Source organism: Chiloscyllium plagiosum, unplaced genomic scaffold, assembly GCF_037043375.1.
Source record: "Chiloscyllium plagiosum isolate Xiang-an unplaced genomic scaffold, Cpla_swu_hap1 HiC_scaffold_36, whole genome shotgun sequence".
NCBI lineage: Eukaryota > Metazoa > Chordata > Chondrichthyes > Orectolobiformes > Hemiscylliidae > Chiloscyllium > Chiloscyllium plagiosum.
The window spans coordinates 33870841-33896096 of NW_028270174.1; the positions used below are offsets into that span (position 1 = coordinate 33870841).

At 38.5% G+C, this 25256-nt stretch overlaps 1 protein-coding gene across 4 annotated transcripts in view; it reads right to left on the reverse strand.

The window, feature by feature from the left end:
* Positions 1-25256, reverse strand: part of intu (inturned planar cell polarity protein) — a 118040-nt gene that overhangs the window by 49166 nt on the left and 43618 nt on the right. For 3 of the 4 annotated variants that reach the window (XM_043674187.2, XM_043674186.2, XM_087980090.1), the window contains exons 4-5: positions 13395-13604; positions 4816-4934 (exon numbers count right to left, since the gene is read on the reverse strand). In XM_043674187.2, coding sequence (XP_043530122.1) covers positions 4816-4934; positions 13395-13604 — 329 coding nt within the window. The remainder of the gene's footprint in view (positions 1-4815; positions 4935-13394; positions 13605-25256) is intronic. The other variant, XM_043674188.2, reaches the window with a different exon arrangement.

Consider the following 25256-nt stretch of genomic DNA (forward strand, 5'->3'; position numbering starts at 1 on the left):
CAAGACAAAGCAAGAGACTCGATGGAATCAAACATCCATTAGTTAACTCATAAGAACACAAAATGTAAAAGCAGCAGTTAAAGTACTGTACCAGAATAATTAGGAACATCATACGGCAGCAGAGCAACAGGGTATCTCTTACTGCAACTTATGAATTTGTATTAATTGTACATATGCTGATGCCACGATTTAATATTTCATTTAGTTTACCATAGCAGTGATTTCTGATCAAAAGCTAAGCCATAATACTCTAATTCAAGTTTAAGTTCTGATTTTGGGTAATACAGTCTTCAGAAACCACAAGATCACTATGTACATTTGCCCTACTGAAATTTCCTTGGTATTAAACTAAACCTTTCATCAATATAATGCAATATTTTTATTTTTAGATTAGATTAGATTACTTACAGTGTGGAAACAGGCCCTTCGGCCCAACAAGTCCACACCGACCCGCCGAAGCGTAACCCACCCAGACCCCTACAATTACCCCTTTACCTAATACTACGGGCAATTTAGCATGGCCAATTCACCTGACTTGCACATCTTTGGACTGTGGGAGGAAACCGGAGCCCCCGGAGGAAACCCACGCAGACACGGGGAGAACGTGCAAACTCCACACAGTCAGTCGCCTGAGTCGGGAATTGAACCCGGGTCTCTGGCGCTGCGAGGCAGCAGTGCTAACCACTGTGCCACCGTGCCGCCCACAAAATTTTAATTTTGATACTGCTACATCTTGGTCTCAGTGGTTTGTGTGGTTTCACATGCATTACAATTTTCATAGCATCATCGAAACACAACAGTGCAGAAACAGGCCATTCAACCCATAAGATGTAGGAGCAGAAATTAGGCCATTCACCCCATCGAATCTGCTCCACCATTCAATCATGGCAGATAGTTTCTCTACCCCATTGTCCCATTTTCTCCCCGTAACCCTTGATCCCCTTGACAATCAAGAACCTGTCTCTCTCCATCTTAAATATACTCAAAGACCTGGCCTCCACTGCCATCTGTGGCAGTGAATTCCACAGAATCACCACTCTCTGGCTGAAGAAGTTTCGCCTTATCTCCATTCTAAAAGATCTTCCCTTTACTCTAAGGCTGAGCCCTCGGGTCCTAGTCTCTCCCACAAATGGAGACATCTTCCCAACCTCAATTCTGTCAAAGCAATTCGGATTTGTAAGTTTCAATTAGATCCCCCCCTCATCCTTTTAAACTCCATGGAATACAGACCAAGAGTCCTCAAACGTTCCTCATATGTTAAGCTTTTCACTCTTGGAACCATCCCCGTAAACCTCCTCTGCACCTGCTACAGGGCCAACACATCCTTTCTGAGATATGGGTCCCAAACCTGCACACAATACTCCAAACGTGGTCTGACCAGAGTCTAATAGAGTCTTGGAAATGCATCCCTGCTTTTATATTCAAGTTATCTCAGATTAAATGGCAACATTGCATTTGGCTTCCTAACTACTGACTCAACCTGCAAGTTTACCTTCAGAGAAACCTGGACTAGAACTCTCAAGTCTCTTTGCAATTCAGACTTCTGAGTTGTCTCGCCATTTAGAAAATAGTCTATGCTTCTATTCATCCTACCAAAGTGAATGACCTCACACTTTCCCACATTGTACTCTATCTGCCACTTCTCTGCCCAAATCCTTTTGCAGCCTCCCTGCCTCAATATCACCTGTCCCTCTACCCATCTTTGCATCATCTGAAAACTTAGTCAGAATTCCCTCAATTCCTTCAACTAGATCATTAATGTGTACAGTGAAAAGTTGCGATTCTAACACTGACCCTTGCAGAATACCATTTGTTACTGGCTGCCATCCTGAGAAAGACCCTTTTATCTCTACTCTCTGCTTTCTGCCAGACAGCCAATTTTCCATCGATGCTAGCACCTTATCTTACTCAGCAGCCTCCTATGCAACACCTTGTCAAAGACCTTCTTGAAGTTGAGGGAGATAACATCCATTCGCTCTTCTTGGTTTAACCTGCTTGTTACTTAGAGTCATAGAGATTTACAGCATGGAAACAGACCCTTCGGTCCAACCCGTCTATGCTGACCAGATATCCCAACCCAGCTGAAAATGTTTTGCTGGAAAAGCGCAGCAGGTCAGGCAGCATCCAAGGAGCAGGAGAATCGACGTTTCGGGCATGAGCCCTTCTTCAGGAATTCCTGAAGAAGGGCTCATGCCCGAAACGTCGATTCTCCTGCTCCTTGGATGCTGCCCGACCTGCTGCGCTTTTCCAGCAACACATTTTCAGCTCTGATCTCCAGCATCTGCAGTCCTCACTTTCTCCTAGAAGATATCCCAACCCAATCTAGTCCCACCTGCCAGCACCCGGCCCAAATCCCTCCAAACCCTTCCTATTCATATACCCGTCCAAATGCCTCTTAAATGTTGCAATTGTACCAGCCTCCACCACATCCTCTGGCAGCTCATTCCATACAAGTACCACCCTATGCGTGAAAAAGTTGCCCCTTAGGTCTCTTTTATATCTTTCCCCTCTCACCCTAAACCTATGCCCTCTAGTTCTGGACTCCCCGATCCCAGGGAAAAGACTTTGCCTATTTATCCTATCCATGCCCCTCATAATTTTGTAAACCTCTATAAGGTCACCCCTCAGCCTCCGAAATATTGTGACAACCTAATCTCTTCCATCAGTTCTCTTTGCCATAAGAAAATAGATAAAGAATAGAATAATATTAACCTAGATGAGCATTGATACATGATTTGTTTGTTTGAGTGCCCTGAACTGGTTTCCCTGAACTCCAGGGAAAACAGCCTCAGCCTGTTCAGCCTCTCCCTGTAGCTCAGATCCTCCAACCCTGGCAACATCCTTGTAAATCTTTTCTGAACCCTTTCAAGTTTCACAACATCTTTCCGATAGGAAGGAGACCAGAATTGCATGCAATGCTCCTCAAACCGTTCTAGCAGATTTGTCAGGCATGACATACCCTTGATGAAACTATGCTGACTTTGTCCTATTTTACTATACACTTACAAGTATTCAGAAATCTCATTCTTCACAATGGATTCCAAAATCTTATCCACAACCACGGTTCGGCTAATCGGCCTATAATTTCCCATCTTTTGCCTTACTTCCTTCTTAAACAGGTGTCACACTAGAGATTTTCCAGTCCTCTGATACCCTCCCTGATGCTCGGGATTCTTGAAGGATTACCACTAATGCCTCTATTCTCTTAGTGAGTTTTGAGAAGACTTGTAGCCCAGGTTGAGGTTTTGGATGTAGGTTTGCTCACTGAGCTGGAAGGTTCATTTCTAGACATTTCGTTACCCTACTAGGTAACATCTTCAGTGGGCCTCAGGTGAAGCACTGCTAATAATTCCTGCTTTCTATTTATATGTGTGGGTTTCTTTGGGTTGGTGATGTCATTCCCTGTGGTGATGTTATTTCCTGTGGTGAAGTCAATTCCTGTTCCTTTTCTCAGGGGTTGGTAGATGGGGTCTAATTCGATGTGTTTGTTGATAGAGCTCCGGTTGGAACTACAGAAGCAATCATCCCAACACCCACAATGAAGCTGCATCAGAACATTATTTCAATGAGCCAACACACACTGCAGCACAGAGGAACGACGCAGAGCAGAGGAAAATCACCTATACTGTGTATTCAAAATGAACAGGTATCCAATGAACGCACCAAAGATGTTACCTTTAAAGATATCTACTTTCTCTTCAGCTATCTCCTTTAGAACTCTGGGGTGTAGTCATCTGATTCAGGTGATTTATCCACTGTCAGGTTTATCTGAGTCTGTACCGACCCTCTCAAGAGCATCCCATCCATTCCTGATGAAGGGCTTTTGCCCGAAACGTCAATTTTCTTGCTCCTCGGATGCTGCCTGACCTGCTGTGCTTTTCCAGCAACACTCTAATCTTGACTCTAATCTCCAGCATCTGCAGGACCCACTTTTGCCTAGCATCATATCTAGACCTAACCTCTGACCCTATCACCATTAGCCTGCATTTACCATAGCTAATGCACCTAACCTGCACATCTCTGGCCATTATGGGGAAATTTCGCATTGTCAATCCACCTAACCTGCACATCTTTGGGCTGTGGCAGAAAACCGGAGCACCCAGTGGTAACAGACGAAGAGAGACTAGGAGAACAGACAGTCACAGCAAGGTTGGAATTGAACCCAGGTGCCTGGAGCTATGCGGCATCAGTGCTATTTTTCTTCCAGGTCTCTGATTTGTTTATCTTGTAAAAGCTGCTTAAAAAGGAGCAATATTGTAGAGGGCATTTTAAATATTGTGACAACCTAATCTCTTCCATCAGTTCTCTTTGCCATAAGAAAATAGATAAAGAATAGAATAATATTAACCTACAGATGAGCATTGATACATGATTTGTTTGTTTGAGTGCCCTGATCTGGTTTATAGACTTTCTGGACAAACTTCTTTGAACCAATAAATTTAATTAAAGCACTGTACAAAGTAGAATTAAATAATGAGAAATACTTAGACAAAAATAAATTAATTTGAATTATTTTGATCTCTCAGCTGATTCCTGAAGAACCAACAAATCTATCATGCGCAACATGTGTGTTTCTAGTCATTTCATGTAGTGAGGGAATAAGTCATGTATAAATGCTAGTAACTGAAAAATGTCCTCATATTGCACCATGCCCACCTATTCAATGCAGAATAGTTGACTGGAGAACCATTAATAAAAATGGTTTCACTGTGTATCACTTAAACAGTGTTCAATCAACAATTATTGATCAACAGAAGCTCAACCATAACAAGATAGTTCTTTCACTCTAATAATGAAGTGACAAGTCATGATTACCTTATAATTTGTCCTCCAGTTATATTTTCCATCATGTCGCAGAGCGTAAGAAATATTCCCCGAACATTAATCAACTTTTGGGATACATTAGTCAATGGATACTGGTAAAGAATTTCTTGCTGTTGAAAATAGGAAAAGTTTCACATTATTACAGTTAAATGCAAAATGCTACTTTACAATTAGCAGGCCATATCACCAATTCATCATATATTAAACCTTTTGTGCATTAACTGAGTCAATGATTTTGAGAGTTTAAAGCCTCGATGTTCAAGATACACACAAATATACATTATATTAGAAAGAGATCACATTTAACATTAGCTGAACAACAGCATGATATAGTCCTCATTAGTGATGCTGGTCATACCTAATACAAAAAAGTACTGCTAATACCAAATTTAAACTGAGATATGTACATTTCTAAACATTTGTTTTTGTTGCAAATTGGTTTTAGTAAAAGTAAGATGTAAAAGCAAAGGAAAAATCATATCTTGGTTGGCTGACACGTTTACCAAACTAGAGGGGTTCACAGAACTAAACAATTCACATGGGTGAAAAGACATTTTTAAGTTGAGAAAGGCAAATACTTAAAAAAAACACAAAGCATATCAGCATATTGGTGCCCCTCAATGGCTTAATCAGAAGCTATGGTATTAGGGTCTACCATGTTTGCTGACAATGCTCAGTTCTATAATCATCAACAACTCTCAACCTCTATACTGCCTCTATGTTATTTCACTCCTGAATTACCTCAACCAACATCCCTGCCTTCTACTGTAGCAATTATCTACTTTGTTGATCTAGCCCTTGTTACTGCAACTCCTGGAGTCTGAGCATATACAGCACAGAATAATGCAGTAACTGACAAATTGAGGTCAGTGATTCAACATATCTCCAGAAGTGTGCTGTTGAGGCACCCTACTGCTGTAATTATGGGAAATCAACTGATTTGCAACTCTTATGCTGTTAAGTTTAATATAAAAACTACACCTTGTTGTTTAATGTGTAACTTTTTTTAAAACACTGTATCATGGTCATAATTACTGCTCAATAGCCTGAGCTTAAATAGCCTGAGCTTAAAAGATAACTTGATATTTGTGAAATGCCAAATTTCTTTATAAATGAAAAAAAAAACTCCACAATTTTAAAATATTAATATTAAAGTTTGTTTATCTTTTTTGTGATCCTTCTGTAATCCCACAATAATGTTTTATTAGGTTGACTCAAAATTCCAATTAAAAGTGAAGGACCTAAAATGGTTTTACCTTTAGGTGAGAGAGTATTGCAATTTGATTGACTGTGTACCTGACTTGCTGACATCTCTGCTGATGAATGCCAAGACATTGATACAAAAACTACTGCCAGGAAAAGTGAAAAATATACTATAGTGATTCAAGGTCATAGTGAGAGGATTTGAGGTCAACACAAAATGCCATTGGTACTTTATGTTAATTACCTATATGGGTGAAATACAGGCTTTTGTTCATGCTTCACCAGGTAACATTATAGTTCAGATATTCTCCATTTATAGTTGCCCTATTTAGCATTTTATTTTTCATTTTAATGTTGTGAAATCTTTTTGATTCAGTAACTTGACGTGCTCCCTGGCACAGCTAGAAACACAGGCAGCTCATCATCATTGCCAGTACTGAAGGGGTTATTCATGTTACTGTATGGTAACATGCTACATTACTGTCTCATCTACAGCATGTCATAGTAGCTAATGCAGAAAACAAACTTCATGAGCTTAACCAAATAGCTATGTCTGAAAGTGTAAGGGGATAGTTCTGCATCTAGTCAGGAGAGAATGGACAGTCAGCAGGTGCTGCCACAGTCAGTCAAGGACATTGAGTATATCAGTCCAGGTGTTTGTCACAGTCATCTGATCGTGATCAGGCAAAATTGTCCTCCCAGCTCAGTTTGGAAGGGGTCCATAGTCAGTCCTGCAAGTTTGGTTGGTAAATATGAGGGGAATTATCAGGCAGCAGAATATGCTGTGCTGGAGGAAACTGCAATGTGGGAACTAGATGCATTACGCTGGGATGTAGGCTGGCTGTGTCTGGTATCTTGGCCTTCTTTGCCAGTCCATAGGAAAGAAGATAGCCCTCTTCCTCCTCGCCCACTAGACCTCCAATTTTCATCAACTGATTAAATACGCATTGCCACAAAAATCCTCTTAAGTAGCAGCATTAATCCTCTTCCACATTAGAGCTGGATAAATGAGACAATTTCATAAAATTCCTTGGTAGCGCACCCTCTGCAAACCAATTATTAAAGATTTAATACTTGGGTGCAGTCATAAGCTCAACAGCTTTAATTTGCTTGCCTGAATGAGCTACAAGGAAATGTTTAATGTAATTGATTTGTAAAATGTTTCCTCTCAACAGTTTGTTTATTTTGTTTGATCCAGGAATTTATGCAATTATATAATTATCTTTTAATCATATCAACTTCTGTCTTCATTTCTAAACAAATGAAACAAAAATAGCTAATTTCAGTTATTCAGCCAATTCTTCCTTAACAGGGTAAACTGACCAGGCTTGAAGTAGTGTGCAGCTTGGATTTAAACATGGGGCCCATGTTATAAACGCTGGAGGGTCCCTGTAACAGTGAACACCTCTGCCTCTACTGACACATGTATGAATGAGAATGGTGCCATTCAGCCCAGATGAGGTGAGCAGTAGAATAGTTCATGAGAAAAATCGCCATAGCAAAACATCCTGCATGAAACTCCTTGGAAATAACATTTAGCCAAAAAATGGGAAAATTCAGCTCATTTTTTCAACTTTTACATTTTTTTATACTGGGAAACAATGCTTCAGTTAAAGCCTTTCCACTTAAACACCACAATTTTTAGGAACACAGAACCATCTGCATTCTAATCCTGATTTCAATACTTAACTTCCATTACCACCAATTATGATGTTAAGTTTTCTCTTTCAGTAAGTAATGTCTCAAACATTTACCGATAGTCTTGGTCACAAATTAAATATTTTGTTTAACATGATTGCGGAGAGGAAGAAGGCGGACAGCAAGATGGAGGATAGACACTAATAACTAATATTCCAAAGAACATTATGATTCCCATTTCTTAAGACAATTGATATAACATCGCGTTGTTAAAAACCAGTCAGAGTGTAGTGTAAAGTTGAGGTTTCACTTGTGTGTCATTTTTATAGAGGAGCATCATATTGAAACACTTTAGAATTCGCTTTCTTCAGTGTAACACTGAAGACAGCAGCACAAGAGACAATTTACAGTGTTAGGAAAGGATTGACTCAATAACTGAAATTAACTTTTTTCTTGTTCCATTAGTCCAGAAATAAGGACAGAAGTTGAAATGATTAAAAGATAATGATATGATGGTAGAGATTCCTGAATCGAACAAGGAAAACAAACAGCTGAGATCAAACATGTTACAAATCAGCTAGAGAAGACACACTACGCTTTTCCTTGTAGTTAATCCAGATCAGCAAATTAAAGCTATTGAACTTAGACTGGACAGCAGTGTTAAATCTTTAATATTTGATTTGCAGAGGTAACACTTTTGAAGAATTTGATGAAATCACCTCATTTATCCAGCTTTAATACGGAAGAGGATTATTGCTGTTACTTGAGAGGGTTTCTATAGCAATGTATTTTAAATCTATTGATGAAAATGCTGTAGTGCGTAGACTTATAATCATATACAGTGATAAATCCTTAAAAAAAAGCCTTTCAAAGAGCTAACTTAACTGTAAAAAGACTCTTGTTAACCACTCAAATTAAAGCAAAAATTTGCAGATGCTGGAAATTTAAAATAAATGCAGAAAATGTTGCTTAAATTCAGCAGGGCTGGCAGTATATGTGTTAGAGAAATAGAGTTAGCATTTGGTATCCAGTATGACTTCTTCAGAGCTGAACTGAACAGATACTGTCAGTATTTCTTCACCATTTTCCACATTTGATTCTCAATTACTACTCTTACTTTCTGTTTCAAAAACATATTTTCAAAACAATTCATCCCTAAAATTGTTACGCTGAAATAAAAATGTCCAATAAAGTATTTTTCAACTGAAGGATTGAAGAATGGCTGAATACAAAGAAAGAATTTTTTGAAAATATGTTTTTGAAACAGAAAGTAAGAGTAGTAATTGAGAAACAAATGTGGAAACTGTTGAAGAAACTCAGCACATCTGGCAGCATCTGTTCAGTTCACCTCTGAAGAAGAGTCATACTGGATACCAAATGCTAACTCTATTTAATATTAATCACACATGCCTCAATACAGAGGAAATATTCTAGTGAGATGTTGTGGTTCTGTTCGCCGAGCTGGGAATTTGTGTTGCAGACGTTTCGTCCCCTGTCTAGGTGACATCCTCAGTGCTTAGGAGCCTCCTGTGAAGCGCTTCTGTGATGTTTCCTCCGGCATTTATAGTGATTTGTATCTGCCACTTCCGGTTGTCAGTTCCAGCTGTCCGCTGCAGTGGCCGGTATTTTGGGTCCAGGTCGATGTGCTTATTGATTGAATCTGTGGATGAGTGCCATGCCTCTAGGAATTCCCTAGCTGTTCTCTGTTTGGCTTGTCCTATAATAGTAGTGTTGTCCCAGTCGAATTCATGTTGCTTGTCATCTGAGTGTGTGGCTACTAAGGATAGCTGGTCATGTCGTTTTGTGGCTAGTTGGTGTTCATGGATGCGGATCGTTAGCTGTCTTCCTGTTTGTCCTATGTAGCACCCGAGCTACAAATCTTCTACCAAACTTTGAATTCTAATGAGATGGTTTGAAAAGAAGCATTTCAAGGATAGAGATTCACCACTTTCCTTCCCGCCACAACTCTCATGATGCATATATTGTGGATGGAAAAATTAGTTCAAAGTTTACAGCAATAAAATAAATACATTAAAAGTCACGGAAAAGAGCAACAAGCTGAATTGGCACACATAGCTTCCTCACAGAATCTCTTTTATTCCTAACTTTCATTACTTACAAACCAGTATTCATCACTACAAAGCCCATAACTGTAAACAAAATACAAGGTCTTAGCATCTGCTGTTAAAGGGAAGACAATTCAGAGGAATAACCGTATTTTCCCAGACAGACTGAGGGAAAAACGTGTCAAAAGGTCCTTCATGCTCTCTTGTCCTTTTGCTGTGCTCTTTTCAACGTGCAACAAAATAAGAAATCAGTTATGCAACTCCAGCTTTCATTTGTCATTTTGCCCTAAATAAACAAAAAGCCTGCATGGTTCATTATACAAGGAAAAGTGCAGAAGTAAGGCATTCTTTCCCAAAACATAAAACATTTAACTCTATGTGGAAAAACAAAACAAAGTACTGTAGTCAAACCAGAATCATGAGACTTCTTTCAAGCCTGTGAAGTTCACCTTACTATCACCCCTCCCCCTTCTTCCAAATTCCACTACAGCACACAGTGAACAATGTCTTTGGAAGTCTTTGCTTAAACACAGCAGTGCCTTGGCACAGATTAAGTTATTAAACAGTCCTTTGGCAAATAAGTGATGGTACTTCCAGAATGCTGATAAAACTAAGAAGGGTTTTAGACTTGTACAAACATGGCACTCAAAGAGATTATTGTGCTTTTTCATCACAGGATGCATACAGGGTTATCACTTAAAAATGCAATGTTCATAAAATTTATTAAAAGGTTTTCTAAGTATATTTCTTGTACCGATTTTGATTTTATTTCTACTTTAGGTTTCTTCACACTTAGTGGTAAATGAAAATCGTGCTCTCAGATCTCTAATTAATTTCACTTTTGAGCCAGGTTCCAGCAGTGTGTCAACTAGAATTATTCTCTCTCTCACTTCCCTTTCTTGTATCTTCCCCATGTTTGCCAAATACTAAATGTTGATGACTCATTCACAACAATAACTGGCTAGTTAAATAATCATAAATACAATCGATCCTTCAATTCCATGGCAAATATTGTCCATTGAATGTTATTAGGATGATAGAATAAATGACTGTTACCCACAAGGTACTCTTTGTGCAAAGGGAAGGAAAAATGGTGCAGACAGATAGTAGGTATTGTGCTTTTTTTTGCTTGAATTGGATTTTTTGAACAAGAGTTGAGTTCAGATCTAAGGCACCTGACCTTTATCCTGGTTCCTTTGGATCTACATGTTGGGCAGCCGGGCAGAAGTGCTCAGAGATTTTAATCCAGAGGTCTGGGATAGACTGAAGACTTGACAGTGAGCAGTGAAAAATCACACCACAGCATTCACAAGGTTCACCAGAAGTTACAAAATGTTGATCACTGAATCAAGATGTAGTTTCAGTGTAGTGCTGACAATTTATTCTTTTGCTGCACTAAAACATTGGTGGCAAGACTTATATTTTATAATTAGTACGACCAAACCTATGAGGGTATCCCAGACAGGATACCTGATACTGTTAGGCCCCCAGCTGAAGATGGGTGAATTGATTCCCTTTCTTTATTCAACCATTACCTTGGACAGTTTCAATAAAGTTAATTTAAAAAGGATCCTTTCACTTCTGGGCACTTTTCTCCCAGATCCAAATGAACTTGTATTTTAAAAGGAACCAATTTAAACAGGCTTTCTTGAATTAACAAATAAAATCACTATTAACTACTAAGCTCGAGCAGAAATACTAAGGAAACACAGATTAGAAACTGGAGGGGAGTACAAAACGGATCTGAACTATGTATGAAGAGATGATAAGATGATGTTGAGACTGTTATTGGGTAGCACTGGTAGCATTAGCAGTTGATCAGATGATTGAGATTCTGGATTTTATGGGCTGGTGGAAATTCCTTTCTACTGATTCCTTTTTTTGTTAAAACTGATTTGAAGAACTCTGAGTTAGAGAGAGTTCTTGCAATGCAGGGGATTAAATAAGCGATAGTCCTAAGATTGAGACCTTCACAGCAGAGTATTCATTCTGACTAGTACGCTCCAGTGAAGCTGAAATTGGCTTTTAACCCTTGTTCTTAAATATTTCTCCAAGGGAAAAAACACAAAATGTGTCCGTTGTTCAAGACCTCATCTGCATGGGTCGTCAACCTCTCATTGTCTTGTAGTCATGAAAGATCACAGTCCAGTCAGTTTGAAGTTTCTTTCATATGGAATTTCTTTCAGCAGCCATCATCAACTGCATCAATCTTCTTTTAAAAAAAACACATTTAGGAATTAAAAGGTTAAAAAAGGGCCACAGTACTTTAGGGTTCTAACTTCCCATTGTAATTATAGAAACATAGAAAACAGTAGCAGGAGTAGGCAATTTGGCTTTTCACGACTGTTCAACTATTCATATTGATCATGGCTGATCACACAACTCAGTTCCCTATTCCTGCTTTCTCCCCATACCATTTGATTCCTTTAGCCCCAGCAACTATGTCTAAGTCCTTTCTGAAAACATCCAATTTTTTGGCCTCAAACACTTTGCGTGGCAGAGAATACCACAGGCTCACCACTCAGAAGGAAGAAATATCTCAACTCAATCCTAAATGACCTACCCTGTTTTCACTATCCCGCCTTTTTTAAAATAGTCAAATGTAACATGAATTGAGAAAGACATGTACTGGAAAAGAGTCTGATGTTACAAAAAAATGTCATTATTATCAGTAGTGCAAAGGCAGCCTTTTGCTTTACAAAACAAAAATCAAGTTTTGCAGGAGGGTGTAGATTGTAAACTAACAGTTAGCTTTGGCCATTATTTTTCTCTGTAACAAATGACAATGTCAGGATGTCAGCACATGCAAATTAGCACAAGAATCCTGAAGGTGCAGTCAGTCCCTTTGGGCTCCAACATTAGCTGCAGTGTGATTACCATTCTAGCACCATCCCCATTGTTAGCAAACACTGAAATCAGTGATCATTTCAACCTTCCCACAACAATGCTCTTGTTAGAAATGCCATTTCAATTTGGTGAAGAACAAAAGTTGCCTTCAAAAACAAACTTACAACTATTTAGTGTCATCAAATGATTAATTAAAAGGTTTTAAATTGTCAATTAATTTTAAAATTGTTTTTCTAGAATATTTTAGCTTCTCCCTTCACACCATATGTGTGACACAATCTTGGATTGGTAAAAAAGAACGTGCTTTTATTTTACTCGTCTTACTTTTTATTTGACAGGCTATAAAAATCCTGCATTGTGTAATCATTTGCAGTGATGGAAGTGAATTTCTCAAAGCGATTGCTAGATTTGTCAACAAGACTTACTGTGTGGTTAGTGGCGAACACCCTAGCCCTCAACTTGGATTGTAAATTCTGGGTCATTATTAGGTTTTTCCACTAGTTTGCAGCAACTACTAAATAAAAACTCACCCAGCAGTGGAATACAATTTCACAAATGTATAGAAACACTTTACCCAACCACTCATTCAAAGAAATATGACTGAGCATTGTTTCTGCACTTGAAATGTTCAAATGCAGCCAATAATGTATCAACGCATGCAACGCAATCATGTATTCATATCTGGTTAGCACCTAACTGTGGTAGATATATCCTGACTTAGCCAATGAGTATTTCCTATAACCAGTGAAACAATTGAATAAAATTAGTTCCCCAGATTTTTAAAAATTCTAACCAAAATAACCATTTCATACATACCTTTTCCTTTGAACTTTCTGATTCCAGCTTTAAAGTTAGATACATAGCAACATGAGGAATGTTGCCAATTTCCATTTGGAGATCGCTGGTGTCTTCACCCCACAAGAGCTTCACCAGATTGTTATTAGTGGGAATCAGTTTAGTAGGATGTGTGAAAGACAGACTAGTTCCTATGGGGTCAGGGCGCAAGGTTTCAATGGTCAATTTCACCTGTTAAAAATTATACAACACAAAAACTGAAATTACCCAAAGCAAGCAAGTTGGAAATAGCAATTATGTTGAAGAAGCAGATGAAATATTACATTAATCGTTCGTTGCAGCTGCACTACTCATTTGTTTCTCCAATGTGGTGCTCAATCATTATCTATATTTTAAGACATGTTTGACACCAAATTACCATAAAATGTAGGAGCAGTACTAAGTCATTTGGCACACTGAGGCCCGTTTGATCATAGCTAACATGTATCTCAATCCCATTCTCACGCCTTCTCTCTGTAACCATTGATCCTTTACCAATCAAGAACCTATCCATCATGGTCTTACAGATACTCAATCACTTGGACACCTTCTCCACATCCAATCTATCCAGGTCTCTCAGTATTCTTTAAGTTTCAACAAAATTTCCCCCTCATCCTTCTAAACTTAGAGTATAGACCTAGAATTCTCAACATTCCTCATATGATAAGCCCTTCATTCCTGGATTATTCTTGTGAACATCTTCTGGATCCCCCCCCTCCAATGCCAGCACATCCATCATGAGATGCAAGGCACAAAATTGCTCACAATATTTCAAATGACTGACCAGAATGTTACACAGCCTCAACAGTACATCCGTCCTCTTGTGCTCTAGAACTCTTGAAATTCCTATCTGTCAACTGAACCTGCATGTTAACCTTAAGAGAATCCTTAATTAGGACTCCCAACACTCTCTGTGCTTCAGTCTATCGAAGCGTTTCCTCATTTTGAATATAGTCTATGCCTCTATTGTAGGTAGACAGAGTGGTGAAGGCAGCATATGGCAGGGTGTAAAATATAGGAGCAAGGAAATCTTTATAAAACATTGGTTCAGCGACAGATGGAATAGTTCAGGTTGTCACACTATTGGATGGATGTGATTGCACTGGGAAGGGTGCAGAGGAGATGTATTAGGATGTTGCCTGTGATGAAAGTCTCAGTTATGAAGAAAGACCTGGATGGCTGGGTTTATTTTCCTTGGAGCAGAGAAGACTGAGAGATTTGATTGAGGTATCTCTTATGAGAGACATAGACAGAGTATATTGTGATAATATTTTCCCTATGGCTGGTGTGTCGAAGACCAGACGGCGTACTTTTAAGATGAGGAGCAAGTGGTTTGGACGAGATCTAAGAAAAATATTTCTTCACCCAGAGTGTGACAGAAAAATGGACTGTGCTGCCTGAGATGCTTATGGAAGCAGGTAGCTTTGCAACACTTGAAAAGCATCTGGATGAGCATTTAAAATGCTAAGGCACAGTAGGCTATGGACCAAGTGCAGGGAAATGGGATTAGTGTAAGGACCAGGCCAGACCCCTTAAAACACTTCAAGAAGGTAGCCTAGACCCTAACTTTGCTAGTTGTTCTAAGCAAGCGTAATGCGGATATTCCAGGAGAAATGCTGCTGGTCAAACCACTTTGTTTTAAACAAAACACAATCTATTTACAAGATTACTGAATGAAACACAAACAATAGAAAACAGAATACCAAATAATTTAACATCTCCAAAAGCCCAGACTATCCCATAACAACAATCCCCATAAACATTCTTTGGCAGAAACGATAAAATGAAACACAGGTTCTTACAGAGAGAGAGAGAGAGAGAGAGCGGGGGGCGGGGGGGGGGGGGGGGGGTGAAGGAGAGAGAGAGAGAGAGAGAAAGCGGGAGAGAAAACCAGCCTGGATCTGCTTCTTTGGTCTAGCAGCTTTCCACACGACTATTAAAAAACAAAACAAACCAAACCAGAGCAAAGCTGAGCTTGGAGAACTGACCACACCCCTTTCACTGTTCAAGTGTTTATTTCTAACTTGAAAGCAATCTGCCTGAGGCAGTATCTGTTATCTATAAACAAATTGTCCCTAAAACCCTTCAACCCCCAGACTTTTGGGAGTTTGTGTCATTTACAGCCTCTCTTTAAAAAAGGCCAAGGACAGCATAACCTTGTTAAAGGAGCAGCTTCGTCATAACATGGTGAGATGAAAGGCCTGTTTCTATACTGTTTGACTCTCGAAAAGTTAGCTCGAGAGAATTCCAAGCAAAGCATTCAAAGCTGTATGCATATATAATAATAATTATCAAGAGTACTGTAATTGTATTGCACTCTGTAATATTCAATTTGAAACATTCTGAAATGTATTTTTAGAAATTTTTGAATAAAGTAATCTTTTGAGTAAATAAGTTAAACAAACTAATACCCACAACTGTGGAATGCTATTCAAAGAATAAACTAATAAACTGAATTTAAAAACCACTCTTCACTTCATCAGTTTGTACGGAATAGGGATTCATCAGCAATTCTGTGATATAGAAGCTTCAGAAAAGCTGAAACAAAATGACGTACTGAAACTCTAGAGGAGCAATGTTTGATCACTGAATGCATTGTCTTTAATGCTAGACAAGCAGCAAGGAAAAATAACTTTAGCATTTAACAATCAACATAATTAATGGTATTTAAAATGTCAATGGAGGAGTTAATGGCACAGTTAACCACCTAATTAAAAAGGATCAATGAGAAGCAATAATGGTTATCATTTTATTGTAATCCCTTCCAAAGGTCAACAAAAAAAGCACCATCTGTCGCACGGTCCTGCATTGACAACGGAGGGAGCAAAGTAATTCCTGTAAATTTAACACATCTTGCATCATTAAATCTTTTATTCCATTGATAGTTATATGGAAGGACAGCATAATTGGGAACTGTGGAAACAAGTTAACATCCCAAATAATGATGATGCAAATAAGCCTTACTTTCAACATAACTTTCTAAATTTGATCTAGTACTGAGATCTTCTTTTAAGAATAGCAACAATATGTGCAACATGACTACAGTGACCTTTAAAAACTATTCAGGACAGCAATTTGAAAACAAAAATGGACAATTTCTTCTTCTGTTAGAGAACATTGAAATGTTTCTCTATGCTTCCAGAATGGAGAGAAGCATTTCCCACAAGGGGAAAGTCTGAAATTCTACACCCTCACATGCAGGGAGCCATACCTGTAGGGAACGCCAGCTAGTTAGCTAGCTACAAATTGCTACCCTGAAAAGCGCAGCTCTTAACTGAAGTTTTGAATTCTTCTCCTTAGGCAGTCCCTCAGGATCGTAAGTGACTTGCTTCACATTGGTTCGATGGGTTTAGAGATGGCTGCTAAGTCCAATGTGTGATCTGTAGATTCTGCCATGTGAAGATCAGGTATTGTTTGAAGTGGCAGGTAGATGAGTTGCTTGGAGGTTTGTGTGTATTTTTAATGATGTTTCGAATTTGCCACGGCTCACAAAATCTTGTGGGATGTTTAGGACCATTCTGGTCATGAGCCAGGGATTCTCACAATTTGACAGGGATGTTTGACCTCTTCTCTGGATTCTTTTATCAGTGCCATTTTGATGTTATCCCTAATGCGTTTCCATTGTCCTCCTCGGAGTCTCCTGCTGCAGTCAAGTTCTGAGCAGAGCAATTATGTCAGGAGTCTGGTGTCATGGAAACCAAAGCATGGAATTATCAGTTTACTCTCTTAATTGTTCCCACATTTTGAAAGGAAGTGGAGTGGGGAGAGCAAGAGAGTGGGGTGGGCATAGAGTGTGCGTGAGAGAACCACACTGGAGTCAGATGAGCAAAGATATTAAAATGAAGGATACGGAAACTGAAGAAAACAATGGTTCAGATTTGATATTTACATCCCAGGACGGCACGGTGGCACAGTGGTTAGCACTGCTGCCTCACAGTTCAATTCCCGCCTCAGGCAACTGTCTGTGTTGAGTTTGCACATTCTCCCTGTGTCTGCGTGGGTTTCCCCTGGGTGCTCCAGTTTCCTCCCACAGTCCAAAAATGTGCAGGTTAGGTGAATTGGCCATGCTAAATTGCCCGTAGTGTTAGGTGAAAGGGTAAATGTAGGGGAATGGGTCTGGGTGGGTTGCTCTTCAGAGGGTTGGTGTGGACTTGTTGGGCCGAAGGGCCTGTTTCCACACTGTAAGTAATCTAAAATCCCAGCAGGGGTTATAGAAAAAGACAGAAATTCTAAGGTAATTTTGAAAACAAAAGTAACATGCATTATAAAGATATAAACTGATTTTCCACAGGCACAGTTAGTAAGTATGTAAGAATATCAACCCATTCCAAGCAACAATTCAGAAAGTTAGCAAGGATTTTGTGGGATTTTATATTTTGTAATCAAACAATTTACCTCAACTGCATTTATTTAATCTTGTTCTTTGAATGCCACAACAGCAAATACTGAAAATGCTCACCAACATTCAAGAATAGCATGAATGTGTGGTGGAAGGGTCAAAACAAAATATTCAAATTTTAAACATTTATTCATTTTTATGACATTAAGTGACATTGCAAAGCATTACAAACATTGGTTTACTGCAGATGTATACTTTGGTTCAATAATGAATAGCTCTCTAAAGTGGACTGACTGGCACCTGGGATCTTCTGTACCATAGTGTCATGGAAAGTTTGTACATTTACTCTATCCATTTTACACTCATCATACATATCAAGAACAAGTTTGGGACAAAGGCCAAGGCTCCTCCAGCAGTACACTTAGGTTTAACTACCTTACTTACTATCACACTTTCCTGAAGAAGGGCTCATGCCCGAAATGTCGATTCTCCTGCTCCTTGGATGCTGCCTGACCTGCTGCGCTTTTCCAGCAACACATTTTCAGTTCTGTCTCTAACCACTGACCAAGCATGAACCACTACCTAACTTAAGCAGACAATATACATTCACCAGGGTAATGCAAAATGGGAAGTTACAATTATGGGGAGAAAAGAGATGAGCCATTATCCTCCTTATGTGTCATAATTCTTTCAATGCTTCTACAAGCGATAACAGAGCTGCTGGAATTATGAAAATGCTTTTTTAAGACTTACATTTTGAAGGTCTGTGGGGAAAGGAATTTCTTTCAAGTTTTGAGAATCTATTTGGATGGGTTTCTTTAAAAGGGGTAATTGAAAGCTCACAGTGGATGTTAGAGTTTTTTTTTTACAAAAACAAGGCTCCCCAGTGATGATAGCTGCATCCTTAGCTGTTAACTCTGCTAGGGCTGTTCTGAACAGTAACCTGTTTGGACAACTTCTTGTTCTATCTGGTTTAAAGAGCAAGCTGAGTAGGAGGAAAGCCTTCTGAAAATAAGCTGGTTGGATGGAACATAATAAAGAAAAAAAATCAGAGAGAAAAGTGACTGAATGAACAATTCAAGATATATATTTTGTGACTCAGCAGAGTCTGCAAGACTTCAGAGACACCAGTGGATGATTAGTAACTTGACCACATTAGTCACAACAGAAACCAGAACATCCTTCACTGTATCATTTTGTTTTTAACCCATTGGCCACAGTGTTTATTTGGTTTCAGAATGCTAATCTCTGCAAAGAAATGTTTTCTTCAAGACTGTGTGCATGCACATTCAATGTGTGTGTGCCTGGACATGAATTTTGGGGATATTTTGAAAGAAATACTTCTATACTTCCATTTTATTCATCGCATATACTCAGGAATTATTGCCTCTTTATTGAATAAGTTTTGTTTTGGTGAAAATAGTGTTTATTACAAAACGTGCTTAATAGATCTTTTGTCTAAACTTGTGGATAGGTTACTTTGGTAGCTGGAGAAGATATTTTTATTTAGCATTCTATTACGGGAATAGCAAACCAATCTAAATTAGCCTCCCTATCAACAGATTTGCAACAGTGAAATTAATCACCTTCAAAGTTGCTCAATATTCATAACCAAACTTCATAAATAAAGGATCTTAGACATCAAGTTTACACCTTAAACAGAATTAACAATTTATTATTAATAATGTAACTTCAGCAGAACACAAAGTACAAGATAATCTAATTAATATCTTTGATCGAAGTCCAATCTTCATTGAATACAGACCCCTCAACTCTCACAGTGACAGACAGACAGATATACACATTTAAGGGCTAATTTAAAAAAGAAAATAAAAGAATAGTAATTTGTCAATAACTGTTTCAATGAATACCAGGCCTTCATGAAATCTTTTGACAATGAGTTGTAATCCAGATACAAAATACTGTGCATCTTACTTGAATTTCAATGTCACCTGTCAACACAAGCAGATTCCACAGACCTCTGAAGATTTTTACTTATTTATTACAGACTGAGTTTTTTTCTCAGAACTTTCAACAAGTCAATAACTGGATAGTAACTACAGACAGCAAAACCGAAAAATCAGCTTTCTAGTCCAGCAGCTTCTAAAGCAAAACTGCCTCCTGCTCAAAAACCCAGACAAAGTCAAATCACTTTTCCTTTTCACTTCCTTTTTCAATGTGCTCTCTGGGTGACTGGTCAGCACCCATCCTCTTCTGACTGACTAATTCAACATCCAACCAGCTGCCAGTCCCTGAGCATAACAAGATCTCAATGCTGAATTGTCAGTGTCCTTAAAACAATAATTAACCTGCATGATCTTTCTAGGCCAATTCCTAACAACAAACATCAGTCTTTGACTCTTTTTAAAATGAACTACAGTTCAAAGGTTTATATTCAACTCTCAATTGCAATTGCAACCTAAAGTTAGAAAAAAAAGAAAAACAGTGATGGTGTCAACAGCTGCAATCCTGGGAAAAATGTGACTAGAGCAATGGTGCACTCCTTCAGCCAACAAAGTTGACAAGATCATCTTTTAAAACAGAAAAATGTATAAAGATTTTGCATAAAGTGAAAAATGAAATAGTATTTCTTCTAGTCAGCAATCAAAACATTGATTTTCAATTTACTCTGGTCACTAGGTCAGTGAGGTAAGTAGTTAGAAGAAACTTCTTTCTGTAGAAAGCTGCTGGACAAATGGAGGCAATGGTATTGCACGTTTGAAGAGAAATATTAGAAATAATTAAGCAGAAGATACAGAGACAAGAAGTCAGAAGGTTAGCTTTTGATTATATTCAGGAAGAGATGGCATTGTCATGATTGGTTCAATGGTTTCTTCACTTAAAGTTCTATGATGTTAAAATGATACCACTCAGAAACCTAGTCAAATGATTTTATGGAAGACATCACTTGCACACATATAAAAGATTGAGATAGACATCAATCACATTGCAAAGATCCAATGCAATGTTTTTTGTGGGAAATCAATGATACAATACATGGAAAGGATCAAACCCAAGATCAGCATAGTCAAAAAGCTAACCCAGTAATACAGTAGTTCCTCATTTAAAGTTGTAGTTGCATTCCTGAAAAGAGTAACTTTAAGTAAACCATTTAAATGAATAGATTTTCCCATTAAATCCAATTTAAAAAAACTACAGTTAAGTTCTTGGTGCTTTAAAGGTCATCTGTCATAATTTGAGAACATCTGTGGTTTTAGAGTAGTTCTGTATATATTACAGTGCATTGTGAAGCGATACCATGCTGGAAATCAAGCCCTGCTACTTCCAGAGTCGTCACAGGGTTAAACATTTTATAGAAGTTACCTTATTTTCATATCCAGATTGACTCTGTACTAAACAAGTAGTTATTTCAAGTGAATAGGCTCAAGATACAGGTAAACAATTTTGACCTATCAACATCTAACTCTACCAGTTGAAATTCTAATATCCTATAAACTTTTCTTCATAGGCATAAAGGCAGATGCAGGCAGAAAAAAATGATGTTGTGGGCAATGGAAAAGACTAGGAAGGCAACTGAGTCGTCTTGAGATAATTCTTATGATCGTTGTACTGGTCAGAAAGTTGCTTCTTGGTCATTCTTCTCTGATACTTCCAGTGGTTTGCAAGAGGCACAAGGTGGCTGGTTCAATTCATCTCCTGGTTCTGTATTCACTTGCACATAGTAAGTAATCCAGGAATTACTACATTTAAGGTTCTGCTAGCTAGCTTTCTACCTAGTTCCTTAAACTCTGATTGCTGGGCCATATCCCCCTTCTTACCCAAATCTTTGGTATCTATGTTCACTCTCTCCCAGAAGGATGTTCTGCAGCTGCTCTGACATATCCTTGACCCATACAGCAGTGAGGCAACATAACATCCTGGAGTTATGTTGATGGCCACAGAAAGCCTGTCCTATCCACTAACTAATCAGGGCTGGCAGCTGGTTGGATGTTGAATCAGTCAATCAATCAAAGGGGGACCAGTGTTAAACAGTCAACCACAGAAACCGAAAAGAAAAAGAGAGAACCAGTTTTGATTAGGTTTTAGCAGGAGGGAGAGTGCTTTTTAAAAAAATGAATTTCTAGAGACTGCTGGTATGTTTCACTGTCTCTCTTTCTAGTTTTCTCGATTAGGAGATGCTGGTGTTGGACTGGGGTGTACAAAGTTAAAAATCACACAACACCAGGTTATAGTCCAACAGGTTTAATTGGAAGCACACTAGCTTTCGGAGCGACGCTCCTTCATCAGGTGATAGTGGAGGGCTCAATCGTAACACAGAATTTATAGCAACAATTTGCAGTGTGATGTAACTGAAATTATACATTGAAAAATTGATTGTCTGTTAAGCCTTTCATCTGTTAGAATACAGTGATAGCTTCACTTCTTTCGTGTGTAAATCACAAAACCTTTTTTTTTTAAAGTTGCATTTTCATCAGTTATCAAATTGTTGACTGGTTTGAGAAAAGAATCTCAATCTGTAAGAAATAAGAAAATATTTCTAAGAGTCTGCTGAAGCTGTTTGCATTAACCTATGACTTTGGGATTCAAATAAGATATACAGTTCTACCTACTTGTGAACAATCCTTTGTCCAATGATTTCATGAAGGGCTGGTATCCATTGCAGGAAGCTGTATAATGAACTGGCAAATTACAATTATGTTACTTTCCTTATAATTTATCCTTTAATTATCTCTTCTTTCTGAGTAAAAGTGAGAGTTACGATCAACAAAGATTGGGCATTGGATCACAGATATTAATTAGATTACCTTGTTTATCTTTGTTCTGCTAAAGTTGCATTATCAATAATAAATTGTTACTTTTTAATTTAAGTTATAAAGTTGGTGCCCAAGGTCTGTTACTGGTGAAGTCTGATTAGGAACCATTGGTCGACTTGGAGGGTTACTGAATATTTTAATTTTATTATTTTGCAAATTCAATGATAGTCCGGCTGACTTAGTTTTGTTGGCTATCCCTGGTTTGTGACAAAACGGTTTTAAATTTAACTTAACAGAGAAGAGCGAATACTCGAGAACACTGGGGTTCGCTAAATACTTGGGGATAAAGTTGGCATGAGCATTGAGGAAAGCAAATTAATTGGTGAAGTCACAGTAAAGGTGAAAAAAATGAAGTCATAACACAGTTAATGTATGTACATGTATAGCCAATAAAGTTGGGGAGTTACAGATGTCAATGCAGAAATATGATGTTGTGACAATAACAGACCTGGGCTCCTGGAAGGAAATGATTGGGTTTTAAATATTCCTGGGTGTAAGTTCTTCAGGAAAGATAGAAAAAGGAGGAGGGGTAGTAATATTGGTTAAGGAGTATATTGCAGTGTTGGAGAAAGAGGATGTGCCAGAGATTCAAGAACAGAATCATTTTGGCTAGAGCTAAGGAATAAAAAGGGTAAAATTACATAGGAAACAGAAGCTATAAACAAACACACTGAACTAGAAATTTGGTTCCTTGCATAATCTGACATTTTGCTGCAATAGGAACACCAATAGGCAATATAAAATAGGGGGTGCAAGAGCAGACAGACCTGTGTGTGTATGCATACAGATAATTAAGGTGGCAGGACAGATGGAGAGAGCAATTAATAAAGCATACAGTATCATCAGCTTTATTAATACGGGCATAGAGAAAGGAAGTGATGTTGAACTTGCATAAAATATTTACTTGACTTCACCTGGAGAACTGTGTCCATTACGGGTGCCACATGATACAAAAGATGTAAATGTACTGGAGAGACTGCAGAAACAATTTACAAGAATGGTTCCAGGAATGAGAAACTTCAGTTATGAATACAGATTGAAGAAGTTGTGACAGTTCTCCGTGGAGAAAAAGAAAGCTAAAAGGAAATTTGAATGAGGTTTCCAAAATCATGAGTAGGGTAGACAGAGTAGGTAAGGAAAAGCTGCTTGTGCTTGGAAAAAGAACAACAATGAGGGGCATAGATTTAAAGTGAGGTGCAAAATAAGCAAGAGTGATATGAGAAATTTATTTTACACAGCAAGTAGTTAAGGTATGGAATGCACTGCCTGAAAATGTGATGAAACCAGATTCATTTGAGCCATTCGAGGGGGCATTCGATGATTATTTGGTTGGGAACAGTGTGCAGAAGTACAGGAAAAAGCTGGAGATTGGCATTAGGTAATAATGCTTTTTTGAAGAGCAGGTGCATGCACAATGGGCTGAATGGCTTCCTTCTGTGCCATAGCAATTCTGTACCAACTGAACAGTTGTTCTTCTTGTTAAGGAATTCATCATGAAACCAATATAGAAGCATAATTTACTCAAATCATACATGTGTTCAAATCATCAATTACTTGCCCCATTACATGGTGTTGCTACTTATTTTCAAAATTAAATGGTAAATCTGGGATGGAACACAGCATTGGTGTGCCACTGCAATGAACCATAAAGGCAGTAAAATGCAAACTATTCAAATATAGTAGTCTCATGACCAGGTGAGGAAGGGTGAATCAGCTCCCCTCTTTCTAATCTCCTCAGTGAAGGCGGCTCCCTGTAGTAAAAATACAGTTACCCAATGTCTCTTGTACCAATAAGAGGCCACTTAATTGGCTTTACTGAGTTCACGAAAGAGCAATTTTTAAAGTATCCTAGCAAAAGTGGAGTAAAGAGGATGGGGAAATCTCTCCATTGGTTGGAGTAATACCTGGTATAAATGAAGATGGGTTTGGGCCGTTCAAGGACAATCATCTTAGCCCTAGGGTATCACTACAGCTTTTCAAGGTAGAGTCCTAGGCACAACCATCTTCAATTGCTTCATTAATAACTCACTCCATGATGTCAAAAATGGGGATGCTCACTGATGATTACACTGTGTTCAGCACCATTTGTGACTCCTCAGATACTGAAGCAATCCATATCTATATGCTTGCACAACATCCATGCTTGGGATGATAAATGGCAAATACCATTTTCATTCACGCCACATAAGTACCAGGTAATTATCCTTTTTCTCTTCTCTACTTCTCTTTCTGTAGCTGACGACATTAAATTCACCCGTCTAACTTACAGCTAATTTAAATTTGGTTCTCTGCTATTCCCCTGCTTATTTTTTGATCCACAAATGAGGTTGGTTAAGGAAATGCATAGATCCTTGGCCTGTTCATTTAGGGTCTAGATAGCTGTTTAACTTGCTGCAACATTATCATTTAGCTCTTTCTGTAACCTATTCAAATGCAAGGGCAAGTCTAATTGACAAAAGGTGCTGCTAGAGGTCTCATGCAACAAAATCTGAACTGTTAAGCTTTAAATCTTAGAATACAGCAGCTGTTTTTTTTAAAAATGTGAGGTATCAAAGTCAATCCATTCCGTTACTGGCTGCATGGCCTCATGGCCTGGACTAGACTCCTTCAGCTGCAAGGCTTGTGGCCTGCAAGTTTACATGGAGATCTCCAAAATCAAGGATGCATGTTTTTGTTTGATCAGGGTCAGAAATGGACTTCTGATCCTGATCAGAAGACCTGAGCCTCTAC